The 14,550-nt window shown below is 39.7% G+C and overlaps 1 protein-coding gene across 7 annotated transcripts in view; it reads right to left on the bottom strand.

The window, feature by feature from the left end:
* Positions 1 to 244: 244 nt before the first annotated feature.
* Positions 245 to 14,550, bottom strand: part of AP2A2 (adaptor related protein complex 2 subunit alpha 2) — a 100,908-nt gene continuing 86,602 nt past the window's right edge. For 4 of the 7 annotated variants that reach the window (XM_073347189.1, XM_073347192.1, XM_073347191.1 and 1 more), the window contains 4 exons: positions 10,288 to 10,404; positions 10,005 to 10,074; positions 8,031 to 8,165; positions 4,213 to 6,894 (listed from right to left, as the gene is read on the bottom strand). In XM_073347189.1, coding sequence (XP_073203290.1) covers positions 6,817 to 6,894; positions 8,031 to 8,165; positions 10,005 to 10,074; positions 10,288 to 10,404 — 400 coding nt within the window. In that variant the 3' untranslated portion in view covers positions 4,213 to 6,816. Of the gene's footprint in view, positions 1,557 to 4,212; positions 6,895 to 8,030; positions 8,166 to 10,004; positions 10,075 to 10,287; positions 10,405 to 14,550 lie in introns of those variants that run through there. The other 3 variants (XR_012159320.1, XM_073347187.1, XM_073347188.1) reach the window with 3 other exon arrangements.

Genomic DNA, 14,550 nt, shown 5'->3' with positions numbered 1-14,550 from the left:
CAGTTTTGCTATCTTTTTGGACAAGCAGCACTACTTCATCCTCTCAAACTCCTATGCCCACTACCCTTAACTATTTGCAACCTTCAGTTCTCCATAAAACACTCTCCCCCAACTGCCCCTTCCTTCTTTTCTGCATGTGAATCTTCCTTCACTCTCCTCTTCTCTCTTTCATGCCCCATTCTCCTCCCATGTCAGACAGACTCTCCTGCCTGCTCTTCATCAACTATCACCCCAACTTAATTCCTTCTCTTCTCTAAGCTGCATCCCATCTGCACTCATCTCACTGCTGCACTAGCCTTAGCCTCATCAAACTCTCTGCCCTCTGGCTTCTTTTCCCTCTTTACATGAGCAAACCCTGGCCTCCTTACCTCAAAATCATTCCTCATCTCCTCCTACTTCAACTACTGCCCCATCATCTTCTCTTCTAACCTGAACATGTTTATTGTCATACCTTTTAATTCCTCCTCCAGTTCCATCTTAGATCCTTTCCCATATGGACTCTGACTCTTCATTCTACTGAAGCCACTCAAAGATTTTGAATAAGATTTTCTGGCCAAGTCTTATGGCCTCTATGCCATCCACATCTTATCTGACCCCTTAGTTTGCATTTGACACCATCATATATCCTCTCCTTTACATTGTATCTATCTCTCCCCCTCTTCAGGGGGAATACTCTTCTCTTTTTCTCTGTCTGCAAGGCTAACAAATTTCTCCCCTTTGTCTATCAAACCATGTGCGCTTGCAGAAGAGTACACTGAGGGAATGGGGAAGCTGTTCATGTTTTCCCCATTTAACCGTGTCTTCCAATGAGGAGATGCAGACACCGTGTGGCGAACAAAGTACACTTGCTGGACATGTTTAAGTTCTGAAAAATACACCATGTATATTGATAGTATGGTGTTGTCCAACTTCTCTAATTTCAACTGGGAAAAGAGGTTTAGACACCTTTCTAAAAGCAGTCTGATAGTACCAGCCCCTAAGGAATTTTTTAAAATGTCCAACAATGGATTCCTAAGGCAAAAAACGTGCTCTTGAGGCGTAAGGATATTAGATATAGACACAGGTGAACTCCAGATGCAGGAAGTTACCCCAACCCTAGCATTTATTCCTAAGCTATTCTTTGAGAGAGGCCAACTATGTGCCCTCTACCCCCGCAGTGCATCACTGCATTCTTCTTCTCCTCCTACAGAACACTTAACACAGTTCTAGTGCAGCTTAATCAGGAATAATTCAGCTCTGGGCACTTCACTGTCAGAAAGCTAACATGAGACGGAGATCAGACAACAAAAATTGTTAGGTTGCTGGAAGTGTTTACACAAGGAGAAATTTGGTGTTAGATAATGTACTACTGTACCACCCTTGGAATGCTAATATTTTAATGGTAAATGTCATGGTAATTCAGGACTACAATAAAATATGGTATGACTAGCTTTTTAAGTGATGATCACCAGTCCTGGAAATATCGAAACCAGCACAGCTCCTCAGGTGTTTCCCCACATCTGCATGATTGGTCAGGTATTTTTGTTTAGTGGGCATTCATCATATTCCTATGTTTCCTACATAAGAAAGGAACAATAGATTAATTCAGAATATGATTAAATGTATTGAAGTGCTGGACCGAGTTTTAATGGAACTCTTGCAATTAATTAAACCATATAACAAGAGAGAGACTTGCAATAGCCAACAACTTTTTTAATAAGACACTTACGAGTGTAAATTATTTGACTAATCAGAAGTCTACCTAATGGTTAGATTTTGTTGTTCTATGATTAGTGCATTTAGCAGCCACACAGGAGACTTGGGTTCTATAATTTGATCTTTGACTCCCTCAAGGCAGCAGATGATCAAGTCTTGCTGAGGACGGTTTATATGTATAGCTCTGAAGCAATTATGTAGCTGGGGAAAAAAAGTGTTAATGGGCTCCTAGAGAATCCTCCAGGCCCAAACGTTATTGTGGGTATGGAACAGACTGAAGCGGGGGCTTTTCCATGTGAGTGCAGGAAAGTCTGGCAGATTAGAAATAAGTATTTGTTAACAATGAGATGACATTGCTGTTCACCCTTCCTAGCCTTCCAGACTCCCTCCCTGGCTCTCTCCTCTACGCAGGGAAACTCCCACCATCCTCCCGATATTAACAAGAAACTTCTGACCCAGACACCTCTGTGCACCAGCTGCCCTCTTCCCTGATACATAGAGCATTTGACAGCACAGGGGTTTTGAAAACTGTTCCAGATTGCACACCCCAGGATGTGGGGTGATTCACCCAATGCACCTCAATGCATGCAGTTCAAGAAAGAGGACAGCAGCTCGTGTGCTGTTCTGGCCCCCAACAAGATCAGCCAAAGCTGTAAGTGCTGGAAGGTGGAATGGAAGAGCACTACTTGGGTGCACATAAGGACTGAAGAGCAAAGGAAAGTCAGTCTGAGGCAGCTTATCAGTTATACTGAAAGGAAGATTAAAGTTAAGGTGGTCAGTATCAGTTCAGATACTAGGGGATCCAGAGAAAATCCCATTTTTGTTCAGGATGTCAACAAATGTACAGTAAGGAGCAATCCTATTCCAACAGGAACCAGACTACCTAATATCTAATGGACTCTATAGTGAAATGATCCAATTTGCTGTTCAGAATATGGCTGCCTATATTTTCAATAAGTAATTAGTTCAAAGCAGAATGGGTAGGCAAAAGACTAACCTATTAAGATTAGAGTAACACACAAATACTGTCAAGGAGATGGTATTTTACTCATGATATGTATTTTACTGGATACAGAGACACAACCAGTCCATACTCATTTGAATTTGTGGTTACATACTACAGGAGAACTGTGTAAATGGAACAAGAGATATGAGGGAATGGTAGCACCTGAATTAAACAGTCTGATATTTAGAAATGCTGAGCATCTGGAGCTTTCTTTAGACGTCAGGGTGCTCAACAATTCTTAAAAAAGACCTTAAAAGTCAAGATTACCTGCAAAATCACTTAACTGACAGTGCAGAAAATCAGTGCAAGTTTTTATAACTTTGCACAATTTGCTTTGCAAATCACAACTGCTTGACTAGAGTAATGCAAAAGTTTAGTATGTGCAATTGGAAAGTGCACCACAATGAAGGAGTTTTGATACAGATAAAATAAGTGATGTTGTGGTCCAAAAAAAAGCAACACCACTTTACTTAGCAGATGGGCCCTTGTGTGTATTCAGCATTCCATCAGCTAACTGAGACATTTTCATTACTTTATTCCTGTTAGTGCATTGGCACTAAAAACCCACCATGGGAGAGTGAGCTGGATTGTCTTACAGCTCATGCATCCAAATTATTTTACAGTTTCAAATGCAGTATTTTTTAATAACTGGTGATCAAGTGAAAGTCAGAAACAGACTTTCAGATTCTTCAAGTAAAGAATTCTAAGAGATTAGTACAGAACCCCACGTTACTCTATATATACACAATAGTCACTTTTCAAAACATAAACCTCATTTATGTAGTTTTGTTTCCCACATTACATGTAGGAGAAGAAAGCCTTTTTGTTTTGCAGATGAAGTACTGTACAGTACAGTATTTGAAAAACTATGATGTATTACATCCAAATACATTTTAGCATACTCCCCCTTCCCCCTCCAAAACATGAAAGTAACATGGAAGACAGATAAATATATTAGATTACTGTTCTAACCATTTATTTTTCATTTCAAGGTAACAGTTCTTTTGATGCATTTATTTCTTTTCAATCTTCTATATAGTCATAAGAAAATCCTCCAATTTGTCAGAATTTTCTTTTGATTCATACAAATGAAATGATCACCATAAATGTTACACACTGGAGTGTAGATCAAAAAGTGCATGATATTCTGTCCTGCTGTTCAGTTATTTTCATGTGTCAATGCCTAATACTGTACTTTGAACAATAATACTGTTTTCACTGCATAAACTGCTTGAGAGAGGATACAATCACTTTGGTAATGTCCAACCATCATTTCACAAAGCGAACAATATGTGTCTTTAGTTTTGTTCACAACACTGCTAGTGTGGCTCTCTGAAACATCTCATCCAATACAGAATTGTGGACATTTGAATAAAGCTTGATTACTTTTTTTTAATACATCCAACATTCTAAGACATTTATTAATCCTTCTCCTTCCTCCTCCCCATATTTAATACATAATTCACCACAACTTGAACCAAAGCAAAGTGAACTAAAACAGTACACAAAAACAGTGTCTCAGGGTGTCCTTTAATGAAGGTATAGTATCTGTATTTCCAGAGGGACAGATGTACAATAGGATTTGGAAGAATGAAATAGCAGCTCTCTCCTTGCATCTGCTGCAGCACTCACTTTAACATAGCATAGTTTAACATCTCAAATTTTTATAATATAGCACACAACAGCACAGGTTCCAAGGGCACAAAAATGGGCCCATTAAAAGGGCTTACGTGGGACACCCCCTTTACCCCCCAACAAAGGGTCATTTGGGACTTCACTGGTCCTAGTTACTGTCCATTATTTTTAATTGCCAAATTCAGAAGGTAGTTTCATACAGTACTTCAGTTTACCTAGCCAAACTTGTTTGTAGGAGACGTCAGAGGTTTTAAAGGATGGCTAGTGATTTGTTGGTGCCCAACTTGGGAAACCCTAAAGGGGCCTGATTTTCAGACAGAGGGTGCTCAACACTGTCAGAAAATCTGGCCCCTGTAAGCAATCTCAACTTAAGCACCCAAAAATTGTGGCATCCACAATCACTAGTCACTTCTGAAGGATTTTGTCTTTCATTTTTAACTTACATTCAAAATACATCACTGGCCCTTGACTGAATCAAGTTAATACCTATCCAGTTCCATTGCCTAAGTCATCTAAAAAGTAAGAAGTCACAAGGCATGTTTAGTCATGCAGAATCCAATTCCCTCACAAGTGCATTGTGCTGCATGGCAACAGAAGCCTCATTTAGTGTGCAATTCCAACATCTTACTAGCACTGCATCTCAAGCCATCATAGTAAGGGTGTGCCTGGTTACAAATGTACATACTGTAAGACAGTATGTCTCAAAGAGATTTATATATTGTCTCAAAGAGAAATTTTACAGTTTGAATATGAGGGGTTGCTTGTAACTTGTGACTCCAGTGATGGCAGACACGCTCCTTTGTATTAAATCTGTCCCACACATCGCTACTGTTGATAGGCTGGGAATTAGCAGCTGTCTTAACTGCAGAGCTTGATCTGCTTAGGTAACCTTTGGTGCATCTAAAAGTCTGAAGGATCTAAATAAGATAATTATGTTTGATTTCTTCAGAGGAGATGCAAATCTTTGCTCTTGTAGAACAATGAGCTATTTAATGCATAGAGTCAGGAAAACTACCGTAAAAGCTAATTATAGCCTTTCTACTCCCACCTCAAAAGAAACCAACCCACATACCTGACATGACTGTAGGAGATTTTCACCAGTACTATGCTTCTCTGCAGTGCAGAGAAGGAATTGTACAAATATTAATTATTCACTGCCCAGCAATTCGGTCACACGATTAAACAAATGTTATCTGAGAAAATATGGTTTAAAATTAGATCCTGTACTTCATTTTTTAAAAGGTCAGATGGACATGTTGTGCCTTGAGGATCAGAATGATTTCTCCCCACCCTCTCTTTTTGTGTTGCAGCATCATGTGATCATAACCTGCTCTCCATGACTAATGCAGTGTTAACTATGTAATCAGCATTACCAAGGAACAATCTGACAGGGAACAGAAAAACCAAATGCACATCCTTCCTATCCTCAGTTGCTCCATTTGACTAAGAACAGGAAAACCAAGCCTAGTTAACGTAGTGCTTTCCTCAAGATGAAAAAACAGACGTGTATAGAACAAATGACCCAATATTGACTCTGGAGGACAATTCACGCAATTCATTTTGGATTTCTTACATCCTCCTCTTCCTCAATTGAATTATAAATAATTGCTAAGCAAAAAAATTCCTCCTGAGTCCTGTACTGCAAAAAGGAGAAAAAAAACTGAACTCAAAGCTAGTTTAAAGGGCGATGTTGAGAATATTAAACTTTTCAAATTTTTTGGTCCTAAAAAATTTTACATGTGCAGTAGAAGTCAACTGAATATTAATGCTACACTGACTAAGCAATATATTCTGTGTGATACTGCAGTGCTCTGACTGAACAACAAAATTTAAAAACATACCTTGGAATCGGTCCTCTCTACCCATCACAGACTAGATGCCAAAACCTTTAAGAAACTTCACTCATGAGTTCAGTCAACCAGTCACGCCACTTCTGACTATCTTAATCCAGAACAGAAATGTTGGATCAATTCCTTGCAGATTGGTCAGTCTGACCTTCTGCTAACATATGAATTAAGCTCACTGGACATTACATTAGGTTTCTTTTAGCTCAAAGCAGAAAGGTGCACTTAGTAAAGGCACTAAAGCACCATGCTACCAGCAATTTACAGTGGCATTTCAATGAAAATACTCAGAGTTATCACACTTGCCTAAGCTCATTTCCCTTTAGTTAAGTTTTAAAAAGCCCAGCTTCGGCAAAAAAAAAAAAAAAAAAGAGCACAATTAAGATAGACATCTCTCCCACCCTTTATATAGCATAAGCTAAAAAGCCATGATTTTTTTATATCTAGAAGTCATTTTATACCGTACATTTTACATCCTTAATTTCATATGAAAGGGACAAGTCCTTTTAAGGCTGGAAGTTGGTGGTGGGTAATGCTGCAGTACTCAGACACTGATGTACAAGACATTTATTTGCAGTAGGATGAGGACAACTATGGCAGAAATGGAGAAACAAAACTGGACTCATCTTGTTACCATTAAAACTGTTCTGACAGCAGTTCACATAATCGCTGAGATACTGTTTCTTTACTTGTTCGTAGTGTGAGTCTATACATCTGAAAGAGAGCACATAAGAAATCTATGTATTATAAGACAACAGTGAAACATGTCTGCATTTAGATGGATGTATCAGAAGAAGTGTACAGATTAAGTAACAAAGCGGTACAGGTGCCACTTAGCTGTGATTTGAGCAATGGCTAGTAATTTTCATGTGAGACACTGACAATTTTATTCAGGCACAAATAATATTGAAAGTCTGTGGGGCAGGTCCTCTGAGCTCTGAAGGTGTTTAATGTACTTTTCCCACTAGGATTTCCCCAGATCTAACTCTGCTCTAAAATAAATAGTTTTTCCTGTTTAACTGCCTATCTAGAATTTTCAAATCTCTGCTACCATACCTTGGTACTGAAATATGGACAATCCTTGAAAACCCATTAAGTGATCACTCAGCAGCAGGAAGAGGAGGAATTGATTCAGAGCAAATAAAGGCATTCTCACTAACCCCATCAACTTGGGAAGCAGAGATTTGTACACCAAACCTGGATTCCCAAGCAATACATTTCATTCATCACCAGGAAACATAAAACACAGTCATCACGTTCAGTCCCTTTGATTTTACAACAGTAGCAAACACTATTTCTAGAGATGTGCATTCTTCCACTGCTGATTCACAAAGCAGTAGACAAAACAGAGCTATATTTCGTTCATTTAGAAACAGAGATAGCAAAAAAAAAAATCAGTTTTGTCTAAGATGTTGAAGGGAAAATTTAGTAAGAAGCTTTTAAACCTTCAAGGGTGTATCAAACAAATACAAAAAAGACTATTAAGATTAATTTAGCGTCCTCTGTACAATAAGGAGAGTTGTAGTTTGATGATAGGATGGTATATTTTCCAGGGAAGAATCTCAGAGTAACAAAATACGTGAGCATGCATGCAAAACAGCGGAGGCCTTTGGAAAGCTGAAAAGTAGCCTGCTGAAAGCCAAAGCCAGAACCAGCGGCCTTGGTTTTCAACCTATTTGGGGTTTATTGACATTAACAACTGAGTGAGACATCACATAACTACTTCTATTGCACGTTATTTTTAAAAAAAAGCACAAGGCATGTTTAGTCAGAAACGTTGGTAAGATCAGTTTTATTCTGTTTCTGTAAACCGGAACTTATATTTAACTTGCAAATACAAAAGCAGGTACCTGTGCCTGAAGGTTGGGTTCAAGACGCAGCAAACATCCAATCTGGGTAGTTTTTGTGTGTATTATACCAGCACCAACAAAATTAGCAGGGTTGGGATCTACCTCTTCAAGGAGGGCAGAGCCAAAGCCAATGATCTATCAAAGAAAACCCAAACAGAGACTTGGTTTAGAGACACTGCAGGGGCAGGAAGACAAAAATACAAAAAGTGTCCAAGAATGCTCATGAAACAGCCTATTCACAGCAGCAATAGTAGCATAGGAATTCTGACATCTGAACACTGCTCCTATATCACAAACTGAACTTTGAAGATAAACTTGTTTGGCACTCAAGTAGTAGCAACACTTATAAATAGGATGAGGGGTCTGAGTTCTCTGGATTCAGACATTTAAGTCTTCTCCACACCTGTCCCTCATACCTTCCTCTCCTCCTCACCTGCTCCATTTCCCCTAGCCCCTCTTCCTTTCACGGTCTTTCCATTTAATCACCTCTTAACTAAACCCCATCCCCAGTTTTAAAGTAAGCAGTAACAGATACTACTACTGCTGTTTACTTTGCTTTTTCTCCATTACAATTGGGCTTAATACATGGGAGGCTGCAGTTGTGAGTCCATTCTCAACATTTGGTCGGCACTATCTAAAATGGCAGCACTTTAAATGTGGACTTATACTCCAGTTCAGATTCATGGAATTCTTATTGAGGTGTTGATGCATTTAGCACCACAAAAGACTCAATGGAACATGATGCTTGCCACTATCACACTCTGCTTGCATGCTCTAGCCCTTTCCCCTGCCCTCTGGCTTGCTTGTTTATTTAAATTGTAAGATCTTCAGGGCAGGGACTGTCTGCTATTCTTTGCACAGTGTTCAGGACAGTGGGGGGTCCTGATCTTGCTTGTCCATAGGTAGTACTGTAATAAACATGATTAATAATCAGAATTAGAACTTTCCTAAGTTTGAGAGCAGATTCTATATCTGGAGTTATAGTTCAGCTCTATTTCTTTGGCAGCACGGTAAGCTTAACATGGTCTCTTTCTGAGCAAACAGGTATGGATCATTGAGATAGCAATGTCTGAATGTACAATACTAATTTGCTTGCTTTTAGTAAATAAGGGAATTCAAACAAGGAACTTCAACTTATACAGGAAGTCTTGCATAGAAAGTATACAAAGCAATCCAGTCAGTTACGTTTTTTTTACAAAGATTATAAAAATGGATGTACGGTGAAGGGGCACTGAACTAGAGTGGCCCAAAACTGCCCCATATTGACACACCACCCATGCTAAACGGCTAACAGATATTCATCACCCTATCTGATGATTAGCCAGATTTTAACTCCAGTTGCCAGATGGTATGCAGTGAAGTTTTCACTGGAATATTTAATCATGCTAATAGGATTTCATGGAATATACAAGTATAACAGCAAACAGTTGAGCGATAAACAGGGCATGAATGGTAAAAAAAGGAGGGGCTGGCTGAAAGTTTTCTTATTTCACCATGTCAACAAAGAGTCAGTTTTCACCCTGCTTTTTGACCAGGTAGATTTAGTCAAAACATTTTGACAAAAAGGAAACAAACACTTACACGAAAAACATTTTCAAAATCTATTTTTTTTTAGTAGCTCTAGTAGAGAGTAGGCTTTGAAGTTCCCTGCAATTCAATTTCATGAATGAAGTTCACATTTCAGAATAAACCATTTCAATGTTCTTCTCAACAAGCTCTAGAACTTTTCGAAATAAACCAAATTGGATTAAGACCTATGGAAATCCTACAGATATTTCCATGCTGCTAAGTGCAATTACCTCACTGACTAATTTGCAATGTGTTCATGCCTAAGCAGCAAGACTCAAATGCCCCAAAGAAAAAAAAAAAAAGAGGGACAAAATAAAATGTCAGCATCAATAGATTCATTACATTTGTTAATGCCACTGCTCCAAATCTGAAATCCGTCTGTTAAAATACCACACTGTTACCTACCTTTGCCTTTGTGATCTCTGTATCCATCGGATGCTTTGCTTTAAAGATGTTCTGCATTTCTTGCTGAGGACTGTGAGAAACATACAAGTTAGTATCATGCTATAAAAATATATAACACAAGAGCATGGCTGGTAGAGTGCTGAAGTTCAACAGCAGTATTTACTTATATTTAAGTATTTGATATAAGTAAATATAAGTAATGGGAAATGAAGCACCACTAAGCTAGATATTATTCAACACAGCCCTTTCACTGAGAAATTTACAATCTGGGTTCAAATCTTACTTGCTCAGTTGTTTCCAGCGCTGGAAGAAGTCTTGAGAGGCCATCTCCGTAGGTTGGAAAAATTTGTTCAATGTGATTGGTAGTTTTACTGAAATATTTTGAAATGTTCCCCCATATCTGTATGAAGAATAAAGAGAAAATGTGGTACAAGTTATGATGAATTACAGGACTGTATTTCAGAACCAATTTCAGAAAAAAAAGCGAAACACTGAAAAAAATTGTGACGCTGGTAAACCAAGTGCCAGTTCTGGCCAAGGCCGTAGGCGTTAGCTAAGAACTGAAACTCATAGCTGGAAACCAAAGCAGTTTACCTATATACTAGTTTTGTTCAAAACAGATATTAGTCTTATAAGCATGTATTTAAAGCTTAGAAGCTATGAAATTATTGCAAATTGCTGTCTGCATTAATCTCACTTGTAATGTCTGTATTCCACCCTGCAAGGTAAAACGTAAGTGTTTTATAATTATAAAAATGCCTGCTTTGAATGTGTGAATTCAGATGGGAATAGTGGCTCCCACTGCCCATTCAGAAGGGCTATCAAAAATTAAGTGGGCCATCATAGAAAAAAAGCTTTGTTAATTGCCTCATCCACCCATCTACAAGTATGTACAGAAGGCCTCCGGCCATCTATTTGAATGTTGGAAGAGGGAAATAAAAACAGATGACATGAAAATTTTTCATCTCTTTGCTGTTTGGACTCTCGCAAGGGCTGGAGCTATGAAACAAAAAACAGAGATCCCCAGGGTCGACCTGGGTTCAGCCCTGAAGACATTAAATGCTGACAGATTACTACATCTGACCCCTTTTGAATCACAGACTGAAACTCATTTGTGTTTATATGCTTGCTTGTTTTAACCTGTAAATAAATCATTTCTTTTTCCTAGCTAATAGATCTTTAGTTAATTACAGGATTGGCTGCAGGTGTTATCTTTGGCATGAGATCTAAGGTAAAAATTGATCTGGGGTAAGTGATGGATCTCCTAGGACTGGAAGCAACCTGAATATTTTGTGATTTTTTGTATAAATGACTGTTTATCACTAAGTCCAGCTTGCCAATGTGGCAAGAGACTGGAGAGCCCCAGGGGACTGTTTGTGACTCTCTGGTAGAACTGTTACAGCGATCTAGGAGTTCACATTTGTTACTGAGTTGGTGAAATCTAATTATAGAACATACCATCAGTTTGGGGTGTCTGCCCTGCTTTCGACAGTCTGCCCTGAGGTCAGCATTCTCTGTCATGAGCCACTCCAGACAGCATAATAATTATATTGCCTTATCAAGGTCCATTCACTATTTCACACAGAATACAAAGAATTCTGAAGTAAACATACCTCAGACTATTGATTATAAACTCCTTTTTGGAGGGGCAATAGGTGGAAGAAAAGAATCATTTCATAGAATCATAGAATATCAGGGTTAGTAGGGACCTCAGGAGGTCATCTAGTCCAACCCCCTGCTCAAAGCAGGGCCAATCCCCAATTAAATCATCCCAGCCAGAGCTTTGTCAAGCCTGACCTTAAAAACTTCTAAGGAAGGAGATTCTACCACCTCCCTAGGTAACGCATTCCAGTGTTTCACCACCCTCCTAGTGAAAAAGTTTTTCCTAATATCCAACCTAAACCTCCCCCACTGCAACTTGAGACCATTACTCCTTGTCCTGTCCTCTTCTACCACTGAGACTAGTCTAGAACCATCCTCTTTGGAACCACCTCTCAGGTAGTTGAAAGCAGCTATCAAATCCCCCCTCATTCTTCTCTTCTGCAGACTAAACAATCCCAGTTCCCTCAGCCTCTCCTCATAAGTCATGTGTTCCAGACCCCTAATCATTTTTGTTGCCCTTCGCTGGACTCTCTCCAATTTTTCCACATCCTTCTTGTAGTGCGGGGCCCAAAACTGGACACAGTACTCCAGATGAGGCCTCACCAATGTCGAATAGAGGGGAACGATCACGTCCCTCGATCTGCTGGCTATGCCCCTATTTATACATCCCAAAATGCCATTGGCCTTCTTGGCAACAAGGGCACACTGTTGACTCATATCCAGCTTCTCGTCCACTGTAACCCCTAGGACCTTTTCCGCAGAATTGCTGCCTAGCCATTCGGTCCCTAGTCTGTAGCGGTGCATTGGATTCTTCCGTCCTAAGTGCAGGACCCTGCACTTATCCTTGTTGAACCTCATCAGATTTCTTTTGGCCCAATCCTCCAATTTGTCTAGGTCCCTCTGTATCCTATCCCTACCTGCCACTGTATCTACCACGCCTCCTAGTTTAGGATCATCCACAAATTTGCTGAGAGAGTGCAATCCACACCATCCTCCAGATCATTTATGAAGATATTGAACAAAACCGGCCCCAGGACCGACCCTTGGGGCACTCCACTTGATACCGGCTGCCAACTAGACATGGAGCCATTGATCACTACTCGCTGAGCCCGACAATCTAGCCAACTTTCTACCCACCTTATAGTGCATTCATCCAGCCCATACTTCTTTAACTTGCTGACAAGAATACTGTGGGAGACCGGATCAAAAGCTTTGCTAAAGTCAAGAAACAATACATCCACTGCTTTCCCTTCATCCACAGAACCAGTAATCTCATCATAGAAGGCGATTAGATTAGTCAGGCATGACCTTCCCTTGGTGAATCCATGCTGATTGTTCCTGATCACTTTCCTCTCGTGTAAGTGCTTCAGGATAGATTCCTTGAGGACCTGATCCATGATTTTTCCGGGGACTGAGGTGAGGCTGACTGGCCTGTAGTTCCCAGGATCCTCCTCCTTCCCTTTTTTAAAGATGGGCACTACATTAGCCTTTTTCCAGTCATCCGGGACTTCCCCCGATCACCATGAGTTTTCAAAGATAATGGCCAATGGCTCTGCAATCACAGCCGCCAATTCCTTTAGCACTCTCGGATGCAACGCATCTGGCCCCATGGACTTGTGCACGTCCAGCTTTTCTAAATAATCCCTAACCACCTCTTTCTCCACAGAGGGCTGGCCACCTACTCCCCATGCTGTGTTGCCCAGCGCAGCAGTCTGGGAGCTGACCTGGTTCGTGAAGACAGAGGCAAAAAAAGCATTGAGTACATTAGCTTTTTCCACATCCTCTGTCACTAGGTTGCCTCCCTCATTCAGTAAGGGGCCCACACTTTCCTTGGCTTTCCTCTCGTTGCCAACATACCTGAAGAAACCCTTCTTGTTACTCTTAACATCTCTTGCTAGTTAATTTGTACTTATGAAAATAGAAGTTTAGAAATAACTCATTTTAGATGCGTATGAAGGCAGAAATAGTTAAATGAATCCACACCTCAATAAGAATTCCATGAATCTGAAGGTGGAGTATAAGTCCACATTTAGAGTGCTGCCATTTTAGATAATTTCAGAGTAACAGCCGTGTTAGTCTGTATTCGCAAAAAGAAAAGGAGTACTTGTGGCACCTTAGAGACTAACCAATTTATTTGAGCATAAGCTTTCGTGAGCTACAGCTCACTTCATCGGATGCATACTGTGGAAAGTACAGAAGATCTTTTTATACACACAAACCATGAAAAAATGGGTGTTTATCACTACAAAAGGTTTTCTTCCCCCCCCCCCCCCCCCCACTCTCCTGCTGGTAACAGCTTATCTAAAGTGATCACTCTCCTTACAATGTGTATGATAATCAAGGTGGGCCATTTCCAGCACAAATCCAGGGTTTAACAAGAACGTCTGAGGAGGGGGGAACCCCGGATAAATAAATTGGTTAGTCTGTAAGGTGCCACAAGTACTCCTTTTCATTTTAGATAATGCCATCCAAATAAACATTGAGAATGGACTCACATCTGCAGCCTCCCATGTATTAAGCCCAATTGTAATGGAGAAAAAGCAAAGTAAACAGCAACAGTAGTATCTGTTACTGCTTATTTTAAAACTGTGGCTTTCTACATGTAAAAATATTAATTTTCATCCACAGCAACAGAATGAATGGAACAATAGCAAACCTGTACAAAAATAATCAATAGATAAATCATTAATCAGGTTTACGCTTTAGTGGAAACATGCATGTAGACATTTCAAAAGGTACAATCTCACTATAAACCACAAGAGGGTGAACAGATTTATTTCTATGGAAATAAATACACCAATGCAAAATACCACCATTTTAGATCAAGATAATTCAAAGCTAGCATCTCGCCTTTATAAGACTGATAATCTTAATGTTTAAATTACTAAGCAGGCATGACTGAACAATGTCTATTCCTTATTTGAACAATTTGCCTAAAACAGCC

The sequence above is a fragment of the Lepidochelys kempii genome, chromosome 6 (assembly GCF_965140265.1).
Source record: "Lepidochelys kempii isolate rLepKem1 chromosome 6, rLepKem1.hap2, whole genome shotgun sequence".
Classification (NCBI taxonomy): Eukaryota; Metazoa; Chordata; order Testudines; family Cheloniidae; genus Lepidochelys; species Lepidochelys kempii.
This window is presented reverse-complemented; position numbering and strand designations above follow the sequence as displayed.